Raw genomic sequence first — 21,730 nt, 5'->3', positions numbered from 1 at the left:
AAAAAATAGAATTTTTTTTTTGTTTCAAATAATTTGAATAATATTAATTTAATTAAACTAAACACTTTTATTTATTCAAATTTTCAATTCATAATGAAGAAATTCTATCACATGAGATATAATAGTCATGTTCATGTCCCAAGTTCTATCCATCAAATAAATCATTTCAATAAAATTTCTCATAATAGTTGTTAAGGTTCACAAGAATCACAACCAAATTAATTTAAGCTTTCACTTTTTTCTTTGATTGTTTGGGTAATATTACCTTTAATTCTTCTCTATCAAATTCAAAGATGTTTATAAGAAATAAGTTCACGTAGTTCTCCCAAAGTACTTACCTCGTTTTTAGCTATATGTTCTTCCAATTTGCAATTTCACCTACATTGTACATAATATCCTCACATGGATAGAGATCGAGTAAGAAACAATGATTTTTATCAAGATGTTATAGTCATCCATGATACTATTTTCAGAATCTTTCACATTGTTAGTTCTCAAATTGTTCCTCATTTCAAAAGCACCAAAAGTATTTGGTCATTTGTTAGAAATGATAATCATCTTGTCATATGATGAGTCATTTGTTCACCATTATCCAAGTTCCATGTGGTTGACTTAGTTGGAGACATTTTTGATTTCTTGGATGCATATATTTGATAATTTATAAGATATTGGAAGTTGTTGGGTTTTAAGAAGAATTAATAAGATTGTAGCTTTTTTAAAACGGTTAAAAAATTAAAACTATACAAACTCTAACTATAATTAAATAATGATAATCAAAAGACTATAAGAAACTAATTAATAGCATTCGAAAAACAAACAACATAGATTATAAATGAAAATATTAAAATAAAAAACAGATCATGACTATCCGGTGTTTATTTCTATATAAATGTGTTGCGTCATAAGCCTTCTCCCCTTTCCCTTTCCCCTTCCACTTATGATGCAAGGAGATTGAATTAAAAAGATGATGAAGTTTGCTTATTTACATTGTATAATTTTTCTTTGTATGAACCCGTACTAATCTGATAGATTTTTTTTTTTTAAACTTCAAGGTTTTCATCTTTGTTGTTCTCTACTTGAATTTCAGCATCAACTTTGGTATCCTCTGTTTCAGCTTGATTGCTGGTTTTCTCTCCTACAACTTGATTTGTTTGAGAATCAACTTTCTTCTTCTTCATTAACTTCTGTTTTATTACAACCTTTATTTTCTTCTTAATTAGAGTCCTCTTTACCTTATTTCTTTCAATCACATTGTTTTCTTCCTTTTCAGAGTCCTTTTTGGCTTCAACTTCCTACTCTTCCTCCACATTTTGCTCTTTAATGTTAGACTCCTCTGTTTTATTTTCCTGTTTTTTGCTTCCTGGTCTTTCAGTATTCTCTGTTCTTCTTCCTTAACTTGAACACATTTCGTGCTGACATGTTAAAAAGTATTGTAGAATGAACACATGTGTGACCTACATTCATAAGTGATTCCTATGATAGTAGATTTTTTTCCTTTCTTGTCGACTACTATCATTTTATCTGACAATGTACTTTGAGAATGCACCTCAATGCTAATTCTAGCAAAGGAAAGATGTTTTTCTACGTCAATAATTGAGTCCATATATAATAATCTACCCAATATAAGATTGTATGTTTCTTTCACCAAAAGTAGTTCAATCACAATCATTTGGATAATAAAAAAACTTAAGAACATGGTTTCTGAATTCCAAACAAAGCGTCATAAACCTCAAACAAATGTAAACTATTATCATAGTTTCAAACAAAGAATTATTAAGAAAATACTGTTGACTTGTAAAACATCTATAAAAAGACCCATCATGGACCTATCCCTTACAACAAACAAGAACAACAACAAACAAATGAATGAATAGTTCTAATCCCTCTCCTTAAACTAAACAATTGACCTAACAATACATAGTTTTCTGCTACATATTAATAAGATAAAGGTTTATGTTCTTCTAAAGAGGGATTTTGACCTTAGTTCTTGGGGATGATGATGATCCATTGAAGAATAGCTTCCCCATAAAAGTATCTTTCAGCCGTTTGAACTCCACTATTGGACTTATCCCTTTCACTTTCCCTTTATTGGGAGTGGAATAATCCTTTGGAATTTCTGCAAGCTTCTTCTTCAGTTTCAAATTCTCCTCCTTCACCATATTCAACGCCATGCTCAGCTGTCTTATCACCTCTCTTTTCTCTTCATCTTTCTGTTTCATTTCATCCTTCATCTTCTTCTTCATCTTCTTCTTCTCTTCTTCCATTTCCTCTCTTAGCTTCATTCCTTTCATCTCAGCAACAACAATGGCATCTTCCTCTGTTTCCACTTCTTCTTCTGGATCATCAATCTCGGACTCAGCTGACTCTTCTGGGTCATATGTCTCAGAATAACTGTCATAGGATTTTTCAGAGAATGTCATCGTCGACAAATTCGACGGCTGTTTCTCAGTTCGGTTGTACCGAAATGGAGATGACAAAGGGGCGATTAAACGCGACCCAGTCTCTGTTTTCAGTTGATCGAATCGAACAGCTAAGGATCGATGTGATTGATACATATCCTCAACCATTCCAATCAGTTCAGGTCTCTTCTTGTAATACATCTCGGCACGTTTAGCAAAAGAGTCTGCATCTTCATCGATAATCTTAAGCATCGCCATTGTTGTCTCATCAAGCTCTAAAACACAAACAAAAAGCTTCAATCTTTAAACCTTGAACGTTAATAATCAATCCAAAGAATCAATTTTAAAAAACCTGAGAGGGTGGAGTGAAGCCAGAGTGAACGTTTTGGAGATGGGTCGTTGGTGTTTCGATCAAACCACCAACGGTTGACTGATTTCTGCTCTATCACCGCCGCCGCCGCCGCTGTCATCTTCATCTTTGTCCTTAACACTAGAAACGAAACTGTAATAAGTATTTATTTAGAAACTAGCTAGGTCATTTTATTGTAAAGGAGAATTTTAACGAAAAAACGACAAAAATGATCCAGTCTTACATTACAAGGAATTAATGGACCCTTTTAACTCAAGATTAGATCCATTTCAATGGGTATTCTTTCTTACTCTATAAGGATTTCATAAAGTTAAGTAATTGGGATTGATTGTTCATAAAAACAGTAGAGAGAGAAAGAGAGATTCACCTGAAAATCCTTCCTTTGAATCTGGAAATGGCTGAGAAATAGAAAGAGATGGAATTTCTCTCTCCTTTGCTTCAAAATTCCTTAACACAAAAACGTTGGATGTCCTGTTTGCAATTTAAATGAAGAACAGCAACTCCAAACGGCTCCTTCCTTTAAATGTTTTAAAACCAATAAGAAACAGCCACGTGGTCCAATCAAATTCTCCCAACTCAAGGACAAATCGGTCAAACTAAAAATGGGGCCCGTAGAATAGCCAAAAAAAGAAGGGCATTTCCGTAATTCAAAGTTGTGCATTTAGGAGCGTGGTGATAGAAATGATAAAGGAAATTTGTATGCAACGGTCGAGAGTTTAATTAATTAATTAGTTATCTTAGTAATCTTAATTAATCTCTCAATTAAGAAAGCAAATTTATAATTATAAAATGACTTTAATTTAAACAAATTTACTTTCTTAATATTATTATTTTTAATGATTATATAATCTCATTACAAATTAATTAGAGAAAACATTTAGTGGATTGTTGAAATGTGAAATCTAGATTAATTTCCATTAAAATCCATAATCTCAATGATATTATCCCATTAGAAAATGTCAGGGAAAAAATCAGAAAAGTAATAAATTCAATTAGTCTAGTTTAGCCATAGATTTCCTAGATATCATCCTTGAATATTTAATTATATACTATTACTAGATAAACACATATTTTATTTAACTAATTCAAATTTAATATTACCCTAAATTATTGTATTTTTAAAATATTAATGCAATATGATATTATAAAATAGATATCAACCATAAAAATATAACAATGATGGAAAAAAATCAAAGAATAAATTACAAATTAATATATATGCAAAGATTCTCTAAAAAAACAATAAAATTTCCTACCAAACTATTGGTTTCCAAATCACAAAATAATTAACTAAAATATCAAAACATTCAGATTTGATTATCATTAAGCCAACTTAAATTAAAGTTGCGTTCATACTACAAAATGATGGTGTTAGTTTTCTAAATAAATAACCCTAAACCCTAAAACTAGTAAAGCTTAAGATATGCCCAATATATTTAAATAATTGAATTCAATATTAATTTACAATAAGTATTAGATATATACAAAATTATTAGAGTTGTAATTATACACTTAATAATTATTTTGAAAAATATTAATAATTTTAAATATGATTTACAAGATTTAAATCTTATAGATTATGATTTAATTCTTAATTATATTAGATTTGATTAATATTTAGATTACTGTATACACATACTATATACAAATGTTTTTATCATCTTACCAATTCATTAAAATTTATTTTAATACAACCTTTTATTTAATTTCTCTATTAATTTACACCAACCGTTTGATCTTGGTCTTTTAAGATTTTTATGAGTTTTTTTTTTTAAATCTCATTTATAAAGAAAATAGAAAATAGATTATTTAAGATTTTTATATTATAAATTATTAAAATATTTTTTTTATATTTAAAATTATAATATTTTAATTAATAAATTAAATAATATAGTGAAATTCTAAATTCATTTCAAAAATCTCGTTATAATACGAAAAAGAAACTTATCTTGACGAGTAATAGATACATTAAAAAAAAAAAAAAGATACATTATATTCCTAGTGAAGGAAGAGTGATCGGTCAGTAATGACTTTGTTTCTTGTTTATCTTCTCAAACTAATTTTTTTCTTTATTTATTCCCAAATTAACATTATTTATTATTCAAATTAATTTTTTTTATTATAATTAATTTATTATTAATATTATTTTATATTTACATTTAAACAATTAAAACTCATTATTAAATATAGAAAAAAAAGTTCATTTATACTAATAAAAGGTCATTTAAATATCAAAAATTAGTTCATTTAGTCTCTTTTAGTTCATTTAGCTTCTTTTAGTAACCATAATTAACTTTTATTTTTAAATTTATATATTTATTAATTAAATATTAATATATTTTCTCTCTCTTTCTTTTTTATTTGTTAATTTCATTTATTACTAATAAACTAACCCTCTATTTTTATCTTTTTATAATTTTTTATTATTTCTATATAAGTATTTATGATTTATTATTTTAATTTTATTTTTTATATATATATATATATATATATATGAGCATTCATCATTAATTATTTTAACTCTATATTTTTTTTCTTTTTTATATATTTTATTTATATTCACATTAATTATTAATTATTTTAAAATTATTTGATCCTAATAATTGAATATAATAATGAAAATTCTTTCAACAATAAAAATCCTTCAACATAAAAATAAATTAATAATTAAGAATTGAATAATAATAAAAACTCATTCATCAAACACCAAAAGAATAATAATCAAATATTAGACAAAACAACTCATTTACTACTAATATAAGTCGTGAATAAAAATTAAATAAAAAATTATTAATTTCATTTTTATTTATATTAAATTAAATAAGAAAAAACCCTTTTTCATTTTTATTATATTAAATTAAATAAGAAAAAACTTTAAAAAAATATTACCGTAAAACATAAAATTCATAAATAAATTGTTAATTTTTTTTAAAAAAAAATGAGAATTTAAGAAATATAAGTAGTAAAAACTAATAAAAAAAGATAAAATATAAAATAGAAATTAATATTAAAATAATAAAAAATTTAAGAATAAAATAAATTACCTAATTTAATTAATGAAAAAGAAAGAAAGAGAAAATATATTAATATTTAATTAATAAATATATAAATTTAAAAATAAAAGTTAACCGTGGTTACTAAAAGAGACTATATGAGCCAATTTTTGATAATACATCTGTTTAAATGACATTTTATTAGTACATACGTCTAAGTGAGCTAATTGAACAAGTACATACGTTTAAGTGAGTTTTTTTCCTTAAATATATATATATATATATATATATATATATATATATATATATATATATATATATAAATTATGGCTAATACTAGGTTTTAAATTTCTCCTTGATGATCTTGTTTTAAATTGATCCTTATACATTTATTTTGGTTTGAACTGCACTTTATACATTTATTTTTGTTTGAAATTTCTCCATACTACATTTATTTTCCGATAATTGGCCATAGTTAAAAGTGTGATTATTATATATTTATTTAATTCAAAACATCTAGACAAATGTTTAGAAGTTTTTATACCTTAACATGCTTCTACAAGATTTATTATTCAACATAAATTGTAATCATGCCACTAAGTGTTCTAAATAAGGAAAATAAATAAAATAAAATGATAATTACCTATAACAAATGGAATTTAAAAATAAGACTTGAAAAGGGACAAAATCAAGTTAGAAGTTAGAAATAAAATCCAAACTGAACTTAGTAAAAATGTTTGTTTTTTTTATTTTTGTTGGAAGTAATTTAGTTTTATATTTTTATAGATTTTAAAAAAATATTTAGAAGTTAAAATAAATAAAAGAAAAGTTTCTCCCAAAGGCAGAAACCAATCTGGACTTCCATATGCAATCTTCCCAAATCGGGGATAGGGCAGGAGTTGAATAAGAAGGAAAACCGGAAGGCATGTTGGGTTATTTTGATTGGCCTCTGAACTATGAAATAAAAAGTCCAGTACGTTTAAGAAGTCCAGAAGCTATAAGCCTAGAAGTTTAGAAACTCAGAAGCTCAAGAATTCTTTTGTATTAAATAGGGGTAAAGTTGTCTTATTGGAAAAAAACTTTTGAGCTGTCCATAATCTACTAGAAAAAGTTGAGGAAGTGGCTTATCAAAATATATCTGAAAATCATCTAGCATACACTTGTAGAGAGATAGTGAGATCTCTTCTTTGTTTAGCTCTTATGTTCATTTGTTTCGTGTTTAACATTTGATTATAGTGAAGCTTCTTTTGGACAAAAGTCCCGTGGTTTTTACTCCTTGATTTGAGGAGGTTTTCCACGTTAAATTCTTGGTGTTCTTGTTTCATTTATATTTCTTTTTATGTTTGTTGTTTCTCGCTCCTAAAGATCCAATCAAGTGGGGAATAGTTTATTATCACAAGTTTGGTGATTATTCCGTTTTATTCCCAACAAGGCAGACCAAGATTCGGGTGAATCGGACCAGCTTAGGGTCATGCAGAAGGCATGGAGACGGCTAAAAGCATAAATAGAAAAGGAAAAATGTGAGATCTAGGGTTTGATCTCGGGTCAGTTCTCCTATACGCATGCAATTTTCTTTTAACTGATGGACACACGATGTAAGCCGACCTCCAATGACTGATAACTTCCTTAGCCCAACTCGACCCTCAATGCTCCAATTATGGGATTCAATCACCTGCCTAACTGGACGACCCATCAACCCTTGGTCGGTTACCCATCAAAAAACGAGGCTCTCAAGTGCTCACCTCCTTTCCCGGTTGGGATTCGGGTGCCAAAATCTAACATACTTGAAATGATCCGTAAAACCGAAAAAAATACAAGAAAACACTAATTTATAGTGGTTCACTTAAAAGAGTTACGTCCACTTCAACCAACATCAGATTTTACTATGAAGAAGAAAAAAATATAGTGTTTTTATCTAACACTATTTCTCTCTAAAATTTTGTCTTACCCTATAAAACTCTTATTAACAACATATTTATAGAGTAAACATTAAGGTAATAAAACATAAATAACTCTTGGTTCACGCCCAAGTTCAAACTCAAACACAGACCCAATAAACTCTAATTAACTTATGTAGAGTTTATTATAATTGTAGGCTCCAAAACTCAATAATCTCCCACTTAGAAACTAACTTCATCATCTCTCGATTGGTAGCAACTCTCCATTAGTGTCTTAAAGAAGAAGACCAATTGAAGTTGCGCACAACTTTAGTTTCTCGTTTGCCATAACTTTCGTCAACATATTAGTTGGATTCTCACTCCCGATAATCTTCTCAAGATCTAACACTCCATCTTTTAAACATGATCGGATGAAATGATAATGAACATATATATATGCTTTGTCCTTTCATGATAAACCAGATTTTTTGTCAAATGAATGACACTTTGACTACTGCATCGCAATACAATTTTCTTGTAATCTTGACCCAATTCTCGTAAAAATAGTTGTAACCACATCATCTCCTTAGTAGCCTCTATCACATCAACATATTCTTCCTCGCAACTAGAATGAGCAACAATTTTATACATTTTCGAAATTTAACTGATTGCAGTATCTCTTAGAGTATAGATGTACCCTATTATGTTCTTCTTACTATCAACATCACCACCATTGTCAGCATCAACATATCCTTCCAATACCATAATAAACTTTCGAAACCACAAAGTGAGACTCATATTTTCTCATAAGTATCGTAGTATCCGCTTTATTAATTACGAATGTTGTCTACCCGGGTTGCTCATAAATCTGCTAACAACTTTCATTGCATGTGCTATGTTTGGTTGTGTACAAACCATCGCATACATAATACAACCAATGGAAGAGACATACAAAACAGTGACCATGCAATTTTTCTCATTTTCTATTAAAGACGATTGATCTTTGGATAATCTAAAATGACTAGCTAAGGAGATAATAAATGGTTTTGCGTCGTACAAGTTGAACCTATTGAGAACTTTTCACATATTATTCTTGTGAAAATTTGAGAACATCTCTATCTCCGATGATCCTCATCCCAATGGTTTGTTTTGTAGCACCCAATTCCTTAATTACAAACTTCTTGGACAACTTTTTCTATAGTTTATTAATCTCATATAAACTTTCTCCAACAATCAACATGTTATTAACGTAGAGGAGCATAATAATATAATATTTAACAAATCTCTTGATATATCAGCAATGATTAGCTTCACATCTCATAAAGTTGTTACTTTTCATGAAGTTGTAGATTTTTTTATAGAATTGCCTTGGAGCCTATTTCAAATCATACAGACTCTTCTAAGGCTTACACACAACTTTAGTTTTTTCTTTTACTTCAAAACCTTGTGGTTGTTACATATAAATCTCTTCATCCAAGTCACTGTGAAAAAAATCACTTTTGACATCATTTGATGAAGATTAAGGTCTTCTTTCATAACCAAACCTAAAATAGTTCTAATTGACATCAATCTGATCACTAAAAAGAAGATCTTATTGTAGTCAATACCTTCATTCTATTGAAATTTTTTCACAACCAACCTTACCTTATACCTCATACTTGTATCATGTTTCTTTAATCCTAAAGATCCATTTGTTGTGAAGTGTTTTGTTTCCCTTTGGTAGCTCAATGAGTTGTTAAATCTAATTCGACGTTAAAAAGTCCATCTCATCTTTCATCGCATACTCCCACTTAACAGATTCATAAGATTGTATTCTTTCTCGTAGCATTCAAGTTCACCTTTATCTATCAACAAGATGTAGTTCAGAGATGGGGATCACCTCTTAACTGGTTTTGATTTCTCGACGATCTTTTCAACTATATAACTGATGTTTGATGATATTCCTTAGGGACAACACCTTGGTCTTCTTTTACATTCAGTATATATTCAGTTGAAACTATCTCAAATCGACTGTAACAAACTCTTCAATTTTGGAATCACCATTTGAAGTCTTCCCAACACTATCTTTGTAAAAAACTTGTTTATTGAAGATGACGTTCCGGTTACGAATTATCTTCTGATTTTGATTATCCTATAAACAATAATCAAACTCGATATCACAATAACTAATGAAAAAAACTTATTAGACTTTGGATCAAGCTTATTTCTATCATATTCATTAATATGCACATATGATAAACAATCAAATACTTTTAAATAAGAAAGATTTACCATTTTATTGCTCAAAAATTTTTCCGGAATTCTGAATTCAAGAGGAATAGAAGGTCCTATATTCATCAAGTAGGTAGTAGTATTGATAGTTTCTGTCTAGAAAAATTTAGGTAGCCCAGCATGTAGTCTCATACTTTTAGCACACTCGTTCAATGTTCACTTCATTTATTCAACTACTTCATTCTCTTGAGGTTTTCGGGAAATAATCTTCACCATATTGCTCATTCACATCACAATACTCTTTGAAATCTAAATTAATGTACTTACCTTTGTTGTCATATCTCAAACACTTAACTTTCTTATTTATTTCATTTTCAATCAAAGTCTTCCACTTTTGAAAATAACAAATAAATCAGATTTGTTCTTTATAAAATAAACTCATATTTTTCTTGTTGAATCATCCATAAACGTCACGTAGTAGTGTGATCCGCCAATAAAAGAAACGGGTGTAGGTCCCTAAATATTAGTGTGTACCAACTCTAATATTTCTCTCTTGAGTTCATTCCCAATCTTTAAGAAACTCACATGTTTATGTTTTCCAAGAATGCAGTTTTCGCATAACTGATGCTTAACAAACTTCAGTTCTGGAATCTGACAATTCTTCACAAGAATTTTCATCATTTTTTCGCTCAATTTTTTTTATAAACCAAAGGAGTTTGAATCTCATTCTAACTAAGGATCCTTGTGGTTCCGGAGGATCCAGCTACAAGAGAACCAGGAACGGAGAGCTTTCCTCCCTCTCAATAAACCAAAAATATAAATAGAGCCTCTATAATGTTTATTATTCACTTTACAAAATTTCTAAAAATTAAAATAGACTTAAGCCAACTAAAATTTTGATCAATAATGTGCTTAGTCTTGATCCTTTAAGAAAACCCTGTTTGTGGATTATCTTTCTAGGCTTCTAGGTTTCTAGGTTTGTCTATATTTTTCATTGCATTTTATCTCATGATATCCTTAAAATGTTAAAATAGAAAATTCTAAAATGTAAAACGTAAGAAATTCGAAAAATGATCAAAATTAAATAGTAGAGACCTTTAGGGTGTCGTGACACATGGCGTCTAAATAATTCTTTCCCACACGTAACCAAACTTTGAACTCACGTCTCTTAATTTCATAATTTTTTAAATTATTTGGCGACTCTCTAGTTGTGAGATTGGTTAAAAATTGAAAAAATCTAAAGAAGACATATGACATACTTCCCATTAAATATCTCAATCTTGAATCGATAGAAAGGTTGAGTCCACCATTGAGATTTTTCGTTGCGTCCTCTCCAAAAGTGGAGAACACAAAAGGATAGGTAATACATGGGACTCCGACCAATTTTCGGATTATACAACCCGCTCTTAATGACGGGGCATTCGAATGGTAAGAAGAGAGATTCTTCCAAGAAAAGAAATAAACTTTTAAATCCTATACGGGGACGAAATAAAACATGTACATATGTCAAAACCTGTGTATTCGAACGTAGATTGATAACTAACGAAGGACAATAATTTGTGGGAGGTGTAGCTAAGAAGATCATACGAGACGTAGTTAATGATGTCCTCAACAAATTGTTAGTAATTTAAAAAAAGGATATGAATTATCAAATTATTATATTGTTATGGACTTATGGTTAAGATATTTTAAATTTATCAGTATTATCAATTATTTATGAGAACGGTAAAATAAATATTTATTATATTATATAAGAAAATAATTGAAATATATATATATATATTATAATATATATAATTAAATTTATAAAAAACAATTTAAATATATATATCAAAATATAAATAATTAAATTTATAAAAGTAATAATTTAGATATATATATATATCAAAATATAAATAGTTAAATTTATAAAATTAATAATTTAAATATTTTGATAAAAATAATAATTAAATATATATATATTTAATAATGAATTTAAATTATTTAAATATAAAAAAATAAAATAACTGAATAGTTAACTATTTAATATGTTAGTTTGAAAATAAATGAAGAAAATAAGTTAGTTTGAGAAGTTGAACTTAAAATAAAGTTATTTTGGTAAATCATCCATCGCTTGTTTTTTCATTACAAATGAGACTATAATTTGGAGTCTACTTTGAAAATGATTGGCATTGAGTGGTGATGCCTCAGTTAATCGTCGATTGTTGGGATGCTCGGTTGGATTGAGTCAATGGGCCCATATCCAAATTATTATATAGTGGACTATTTAGCTTGGAAGGAACTGTAGAACGTTTAGTGATCGCGATCGATCGATACGTTTATTCCACAACGTTATTATTATAATGATATGTAGGGTCGGCCTTAGGATAAGTGAACGGGCTATGGCATCTCATTTAATAAAAAAATATTAGTTAAATTTATTATTTTTTTAATATAATAAAAAAATAAGAATATTTTAGTTACAGGTTCAAATCTCACCCAAAATATTTTTTTAACAATTTTTTAAACAAAAATTAGGATATCCAAATTTTGTTCACATTTTTCTACATAGGGTTGGGGCAACCCAATTCACGGGATCGGCACTAACGATATGGGAGATCTTTTCTGGAAAATCGATAAAGACAGTTAGTGAACTTCTTGAATATCTCTAAGCTTGTTAACTAATTTTATGTTATATTTGTTCGTTTATCGGTGATCATTTTTTTCCTATGATTTTATTGTTGATCTCAAATAATTAATCTCGTTGTGTATTGTGATAATGTGAATATTCATATTTTATATTATTTTTATCATTCTACTTAAATAATTATTATTGTATTAATTTTTTTAAAAAATTAAAAAATTAAATAATTTAAGAACTATAATAGCAGTGCTATGATAACAAGATATTTTTAAAAATTTAATAGAGTAAAAAAATTTAATTTATAAATTAAATAATTTAATAGTTAAAATAATTAAATTTTAAATATAAAAGACTTTATAATAATTTAACCCACCAATAAAAAATCTTAAATATTTTATTCTTTATCAAAGATTATTATTTTTTTAATCTAATAAAATATACAAATAACCCAACATCAAACCACCTCTAAGTTCATAAATTATCACTTAACTTTTTTTTTCAAAAATCCCAGGTTTTGTAATCTAAAGCCCTAATAAAATGGGCTAATATAGAACTTATAAGAGAAGACCAATTATCATTATCAACTGTACATACCAGATCTCCCTGAATCTATCTTATCATAAGTCATAACTCATAACCCAGATAATCAATTTAAAATAAAGATATCCAACATATATATATATATATATATATATATATATATATATATATATATATATATATATATATATATAGTCTATACAAGTTCTTGACATCATCTTGCTGCAAAAAAAAAAAACCATTCCAGTTAATTTAGGATACTTAAGGGTTGGTTGGGATTTAGGTTTAGGTTATTTTTAAAAACAATTATAGATAATGATTTGAAAATATGAAGATTTATTTGGTAAAAGATTTTAAGGAATTAATATATGATGATAATATAAAAAATAATAATTTTAAATAAAAAATATTTTAATATTTTAAAGTGATATAGATGAAATGAAAGAAGTGAAATGATGTTTGATTAAGTTAGTTGTTTAAGTAATCACAATTGAACAAGTCTTAAACTTTATTTTTTTTTTCTTTCTAAATATCAATATAGTCAAATATATTTTCATTTATTCTTACCATTCAATTCATTTACAAAAATATGAAAATAAGTTTTATTTTAAAAAACATACTTTATCATTATATATTAATACATTTTGAATCTTTTACCTACAAAATTCATTTTCTCAAAATCAACCTCAATAAAAAAAAAAAAATTTTAATTTTATATAAGTTGTAAGTCATCTAACACAATAAAAAAAGTTTACTAGAGAATGCATTAAAATTAAGAAAAAAAATAAACAAATAAAGCCAGTTAATAATGCGAGTCCTACAATTGTGAGCAATTAAACTCCAAACTCCAAATGTTTCAATTTTATGTTATTATTTATAGTTAGTTTATTGTTTATAATTAATTATTGATTTGTACTATCTTGTAATTAAGGAGCAAGTTGACCCAAATAATAGAATATTTTACATATTTGAAAAGAATTTGTATCTTGATTTGGATCTCAATGACAACTCAACCCTCCAAATAACAAACTTTGAGAGGTGTTGTCCAATATCATATCTAATATATGATCAAAGAGCTTTTTGTCATAAACGAGTGTTTGTCTTGATTATGTGCTTATTTAGTTTGGTTTACTAAAGATGTAAGGTTATAGTTATAAGATTCGATTCATGAATTTATTTATTTTGATTAACCAACTAGTTTTAGAGTTCGGTTCATGAATTTCATTGAGTTTTATAATGATATTTGTGGCAACAAAAGCAGTATAATAATAAAAAAAAAGGTATTTATAACAATATATATCTATAATCACAATTATATCTCTAACGAATTTTTTGTTGTCTTTTTCATTTTATTTTCTCGCTTTACACGTGAAAAACTTTTTGAATTTTCAATGAAATAACACCAATATTTGAAAATTAGGATTTCGGACGGCTGACTTTAATTGGAAATGACATGGGTATAGTAATGGGGGCTTAATGAAGCTGTGATGTCTATTTCAAAAAGCAAACAATTACTTATAATTATAAATGAATTTGCAGAAACAACCAAAACTTTAATTGGACCTACTTAGCAAACATATCTCATGTCCTTCATTTATTATAATCAATTATAAATGTTATAACTTATACCAATGCCTACCATATAATTGATGCATGCACTTTCAGAAATCAAACCATTTTTTTTAACTTGGTGAAGTTCTTGTTTGGTTGCCCGAATCGCAAATATATATACCTACCCGCATTGTCTAGATTTATCGTTCTCTCCAATTTTTTCTTTTTCTAGATAGAAACCAAAACAAATTAAATAAAAATGTGCATATATTATTTGTTCAGAGAATCCCTAAATCATATAGAAGCTCGATCAATCATCGATGATGTTCATCATAGCCACTGCCACGCGGTCCACGCCACAAACCATTTATATAAAGCCAATTTACCTTTCAAAAGATCAGAACCAGGACCAGGAAGCAGTGTTTAGGACCAGGACCAGCTGGAAGCTGCAGTGGTCCAGCAAGCAAAAACAAAATTGAGAGGACCATTGACAAAGCATGCATAGGCTAGTCAGACCATCATCTAAAGGCCTTAAGAGGGGTCATAATATGTCTTGCACTGCCCTGTTTGGAGGCACCCAAAACGGACAATTAAAAATAATCATTATATATATATAACCAACAAAGAAAGAAACACGAATTAGATCATGACAAGGAAGTATGGAACGCTATACTCTTTCGCAATAAACAGTTTGGTATAAGCGAGTTTTTAATCGTTTTGTCCACAAATGTTTATATATGTTCTTCTTCTTTTTTAAATTGAGGTCATGTACGTACCAAAGGAATTCAATTACAGAACAAAAATTTAAAGCAAGGATGCTGGTTTTTAGCATGCCAATTAGTAATAGTGGTCCTAGGAACACTTGTTCTCATCTTTTAAGGTTGTATGAAAATATGATCATGGCTCTATTGAGTCATTGACTATTGTCCCATCTTTTGCCCATATCCATATTCGTGGCCTTCTAATAATAAGCTATCATGAACAACACCACTACCTCATAATTTATATTAAATCAAAATCTGATTAATGAATATATTGATTTTGTTTGTGTATATAATTACATTTTTTTAAATAAAATTGATTTGTTTTCATTAAAAGAAAAAATTAAAATCTAATGGTTGATACACATTTTATGGTGACTTTCCAAAATGATATTGTGTTGCCTAATTTTCGGTTGATAATAATTGATCTGCAAAAGATCTGAAGTACAAAAAGATGAAGCTTCCCATAAAAAAAATTAAATGGTTCATAAAATATTATAAAATATAATAGTTTAAATATAACAAAACAAAGCCTTACATGAAAAACAAATTTTTCGGACCACAAATAAAAATAAAAATAAAAACGTGCACGAAGTTTTTTAATAAAGGAATAAGCTCCCCAACCAATTTATGTGATTTTCAGAACGAATATTAAAAATTGTCTTAATAACGGCATTATGCATTATACACATCGATCTAAGGCAATCATTGAAAGTACTCCAGTTTTTTTCTACTAGATAATTCACTAAAAGATTATATGGACAGTAACTCAAATATCTAGGCATGTCATATATGTCAGTATCCTCAATCTAAACCTTCTAATAACTGTAAAGAGACTTAGGCATCCCTATTGAGTTATAGTCATGCTCCAAAACGGACTCTAAATACCCGTCACCCCACGACAATGTAGAAAAATGTGCGACGATTCGACCTCTATAAGGTAAATCCGACAACGACATAATATTACTTTTTGTCATACATTTATCTACCGTAAAAATCTTGTCGTAAATAAGACCATAGTTACATATACTCATCTCCTTCCACACGATAGAACAATCTTCTGGGATTGGATAATCGTCTATATATGTTTTATCGAATGTCTAGTTACATATTTTAGTAAAATATTTTATTTTTACTATGTTTGCAAGTTTAAAATGGCTATCAGCAACCATTTCAATTACTTTTAGTTATTTGTGGTGACATAGAATAAAGCTAAAGTCAAAATATATATATATATATATAAGGTCCCACTTAAAGACTTGAGTTGTGACTATTAATTCATTAGTACTATATACAATTCTTAATTTGGAATATATTAGCCTCAAATGGCATGATTATTAGCAAAATGATTAATATCACGGACTAAGTGCATGATTACTTGCGTAATTGCTCTTTACGAGAAACTATATATATATATATGACCTTATTTTAAGTTGAGTTAATTTATTGTATAAAAATAATAATAATAATGACTAATTTATTAATTCTTTAAGATAGTTTAAAAGAAAATAATTTTATTTAAAAAATTAAGATTTTTAATAGCAAAGTCAAAAATCGGGTGTAATCACTATCATGTTAACTTTCAAAACAAATAATAAGAAAAAATATTAATTTATAAATATGTTAGTCAAATCAATAGTAAAAAACAAAAATAGGCTAGTTCACCATAAATAAAGTTAGCTTTTTAACTTGATAAACTGACTAATTAAATGATGATATAAAAAGAGACAAAATGTTAACCATTATAGTCATTGTAAAAGCAATATTTTAATTACTATCATTGATAGATAGAGACAAAACTTCTATAGTGATGAATTGACCTTAATATGAAATTATTCTAATTAATCATCATACTCTTTGTATGAAAATATTCAAAATACTCTAGCTATATTTCTCTACTCAATGCCGATTACAAAGTCAAGCGATAAAAATATGTATATTCGAGATTTTTGAATATTTACTAACACAATTTCATCTATATGAACACAATCGAAAATGATGGTGATAGATTGTCATGATTAAACTAAATTAATCTATTATTTTTTTCATACTTAATTCATAATCCTTCAATCTATTGACTTTTTTAAAATATATATTTTTTGAATTTTATATGAAATTTTAAATTTTACAAGTTTATTATAATATTTAACATTTAAATTTCTATTTAATTGTTTTGATTATTGTATTATTTATAAATTAATGTTTATATATAATTTTTTTTTAAAATTTTATAAAAATATATATAATTATTCAATTAATTAAAAATTAAAATAAATTATTTTTCTACTAATATTTTATTTGTAAGGCAAGAAAAAATCTCAAAAATCAATTAATTAATTTCATTTCCCAATAAACACGTTGAGATTGGTTTTGGCGCGTGAAAAGTGTGTGTGTGTGAGAGAGATTAGCGGAGAATCCCCACGCGTGGGAGATTAATGCTTCGTTTAATGTTGATAAGTGATAAATGCATGCATCTGTCTAATTAAAATAATTTAATTTATTAATTAATTAACATTTCTCTTCTCAGTACGTACGTGCGTTACATTAATACCTCAATTTCTGTGCTCATTTTCAAATCTATCAAATAAAACCTTGTTATTTAAATTTATTTAATTGATTGAATTATTTAATATATATTTTTTATTTAAATTTTACTTATTTTAAAATAGTAAAAAACTTTATCAACGTGAATCAGGAATTGAAGAAAGGGTGGATTTACAATTTGTGAATCAGGAATTGAAGAAAGGGTGGATTTACAATTTTTATTTTTTTATTTTTTTAAGGAGGAACCAGGAATTGAAGAAGGGGGTAGACTTGCATTTTTTTTAAGGATATTATGAATTAAATTGGTATATTAATTTATGTTTTTACTTATAGAATTAAGAAAATGTATAATTATTTAAATTTAAAAAATTAAAAATATTAAGAAGTAATGTAACATTCCTTATAATGGGTGGGTTAGTCATAACCTATATTTTTGTCTTTGACAGTGATAATATAAAGATAAATGTTTTTTTTTAAATTAACTTAAAAACTTTTATGCCTTCTTCGGATTGTTTTTTTTAAAATCTAGAAGGAGAAGAAAAAAAAGAATGATGGTCGATAATTTTGAGGAGTTGATAATTATTTTTGATAAAAAGAGTTAAAATGTATTGATATATATATATATAATAAAAATAGATGATTTAAAATAAATGATAGTTTAGTATTTTGGTTAATTAAAGTAGTAATGTGATTGTTTAGAAATGATTGATTGAAAAATTAATTTTGTTTGAATTATTTTAAAAATTCAAAGAAAACAAGACCCTAGATTAAACAAAGTTATTAGTTGTAATTTGAATTTTTTTTTTTCTAAAACAATAAAAACAAACATAAATCTTGTTATGTTTGGTTTTGAGTTATTCAAATAATCCAAAAAACTCAAATATCACGTCAGTGTTTCTTATTTATTTATCAAATCAATTAATTCATTAACCAAAATACTAAAATATATACCATATATTTTAAATTATTATTTTTTATTTTATTTATATATATTAATAAATTTTAAGTCTTATTATCAAAAACATCTTCACCTTCCAACCGAATAAGGTCTATCTATAAGAACTTGTTTATTTGGAGTTTATTTTTATTTTTTTAAAATTATTATTTTATAAGAAATACATGTTATTGAGTTTTTAATTAGTTAAAATATTATTTTTATATATTTAAAATTTAAATGATTGAGTGCAATAGTTTGGAATGCCTTCATTATTTGATTTTAATTTATTCAAATATTTTAACCCACTAAGATAGTTTAAGTAGTAAAATTAGGTCTTCAAAAGCCATAAATTATAACATTTGATTATTAAAATATTATTAACATAATATTTAGAATTTAAAGAAAAACTTGAAAAAAACTAAAAAACTCAAAATCAAACAAGTTCTAATGTAAATCAATTATAATAATAATAATAATAATAATAATAATAATAATAATAATAATAATAATAATAATAATAATAATAATGATAGTAAAAGAGAGTAAAGTGGAAGTTATTTTTTTAAAAAGAAAATGCGGCCTGCCTCATCGGCCTGCTACAGAGGCAAAAGGCCCCCACAATAAATGAACGGTGTAGATTTAGTTTAATCTTAAATGTCCCCTACATCAGTACCGTTCATTTTTTTATGATTTCCTTTACTGAAATATGACCATAAAAAAATAATAATAATAAATAAAGGTAGAAGAAGACAGTATGTGGTCCCATGCTGCGTCACTGCCGACCCATAATAATATTTTCAAAAATATTGTATTTTAAAAATTAATATTAAATATTATTAACATCATATAAAATAAATTAAATAACATTAAAAACATGTTGCATTGCTTGTGCAACACAAAGACACACACACTAACATTCAGAGCTGGTTTGATTTTTTTATTATTATAATAATACCATTATAATAAATAAATTATTTAATTTATTAATTAAAATATTACAATATTCTTACTTTATTTTTATTAAATTCACGTCTTAAAAATTTTAAATAAACATTTTTTTTATAATATTTGAATAATAATATAAAAAATTGTTTGTGTAAGACAGTGGTAGTTACTGTAAATGTACAGTAAATAAATTATGAATGGAGATTGAAGTTATATGATGATTGGGATTATATATGATGATTGATCTTTTGATCTTTCACATTGATCGATCATTCCTTATACACTCATGAATGAATCAGATCCGTCAGATCCAGCTCTAAATTCCAAATCATGAGATTCCCTGCAAACATTGCCTGCATACCATACACATACCACATACTATACACTCACTTTTCTCGTTTTTTTATTCTTTAAACATTTCAATTAAAAAAAATTAAATTTAACACTTCATTTGTCTTTTTAGGGTTTATTGTACCTTGCTATTCTGATATAAGTTTTTAATTAATTGAATTATTATATTTTTTATATAAATAAAATTATATTATTTTGATATTTTAGTTAGTGATATAATAGTTGAAAAATAAATAATAATGATGGGAGAGTTTTTAGTAAAAAATCCAACTGAGCACAAAGAATTTGACTAACTTGGGTTATTTAAAAATAAAAATCTGATTTAAAAATATTTAGGTGTCTTAAACCAATCTCAAATAGTGCATTTTTTTATCAAACAAGCTTTAAAAAAACTCATAGAAGCCCTACTCGGGTTAAGTACTAAAATATATCTATTTTTTATTTTTTATTTATTTTAAAAAATACATATTTTTAGTTGATGAATTGATAATTTGATAGTTGAAATGATATCTAATATACATAATTTTTTATTTTTTTAATATTGTAAGCGCTCTAAGGCGTTTAGTATAATTTGTATAGGATAATTATGGTGTAAATTTTATTTTAAGGTAATTAATTATCATTTAATTTTAGGTTAATCATCAAAATTAGTAATATGCTCCACTTGAACATCAAAATAGATAAAAAAAAAATTACATTAAAATGTGTTATGCTATCCTTTGATTAAAGAGTCCACTTGATTTAAAAAGTAAGAAAAATATTTGATCAGTATCAACGTAATTTTATGAAGGATTTTTTTTTTTAATTCAATATTCAGTGATAATCGGGAAATGACTATCGCTCTATATCTCCCGTACCTATTAAAACGGTTTTAATTTCATAAAATTTTGTCTTTTTAATTTTTACACTTTGTTTATCCATTTTCTAAATTTCAGACATATATTTGAATTTGACATTTTAAATTTTAAAATATTAATAATTGCGATTGATGTCAAAAATTGTGAAAACGGTATAATGAGTTAAAGAAAACTCTTAAACTCTCGTTAAAACGTTTAGATGAATTAGAAATGAACTTAGGCTAGGGTGAAGGTCAATGAGACTCAGGGAAGCCCTTTTTTTGTACAAGGCTCAGATCTGATAGGACTATCGTAGCGTCATCAGCAGACGAGCAAGGGCTAGCACTAATCTTAACTTAAGTGCTTGGCTTGACATTTATTGTTGTAGGGGGCTGGCTATCCCATTGAGTGAAGGGGGAGCCGCTTAAGCACCTATGAAGATTGGGCAGATCGCGAGTCTTGGCAGGTGCAGCGGGCGCTACTTTGGCTTGTTCAGTTAGGCACAAGTGCATGACTACTGTGAGAAAAGTAAGCCAGGGGGCCGGAAAAAGTCGATCGAAGGGGGAAGCTCTTTTCCATATTTTTAAAAAATCTTAAAAGCATGAATTTTTTTAATGGTGAATGATGATGGCGATTGATTGATGGCTAGGGATTGAATTCTTGTTCTTTATCTTCGTATGAGATCTCTTTTATAGGCACCATAAGTCGCTTAATGAGCTAAGTCGGTTGAATTCGAGACAAAAGTCATTAATGACTTTGTTTTATCGACCAATTTCTATCCCCTCGTTGAAG

General features: G+C 26.9%; 1 protein-coding gene across 2 annotated transcripts; it reads right to left on the bottom strand.

Annotated features, from left to right (window-relative positions):
* Window positions 1–1,753: 1,753 nt before the first annotated feature.
* Window positions 1,754–3,239, bottom strand: LOC124940023 (protein NETWORKED 3C-like). 2 transcript variants are annotated; one of them, XM_047480501.1, is made up of 3 exons: window positions 3,137–3,239; window positions 2,752–2,889; window positions 1,754–2,674 (listed from the first exon to the last, which is right to left on the bottom strand). In XM_047480501.1, the coding sequence occupies exons 2-3, from the start codon at window positions 2,873–2,875 to the stop codon at window positions 1,962–1,964; spliced, it is 837 nt and encodes a 278-aa protein (XP_047336457.1). In that variant the 5' UTR covers window positions 2,876–2,889; window positions 3,137–3,239; the 3' UTR covers window positions 1,754–1,961. The 2 variants fall into 2 exon arrangements, with proteins under 2 accessions (XP_047336457.1, XP_047336455.1); XM_047480499.1 differs by lacking the exon at window positions 3,137–3,239 and adding an exon at window positions 2,993–3,011.
* Between the last annotated feature and the right edge of the window lie 18,491 nt (window positions 3,240–21,730).

The sequence above is a fragment of the Impatiens glandulifera genome, chromosome 5, assembly GCF_907164915.1.
Source record: "Impatiens glandulifera chromosome 5, dImpGla2.1, whole genome shotgun sequence".
NCBI classification, from domain to species: domain Eukaryota; kingdom Viridiplantae; phylum Streptophyta; class Magnoliopsida; order Ericales; family Balsaminaceae; genus Impatiens; species Impatiens glandulifera.
The sequence above is the reverse complement of the archived record's forward strand: the minus strand, read 5'-3'. Positions and strand labels throughout refer to the sequence as shown.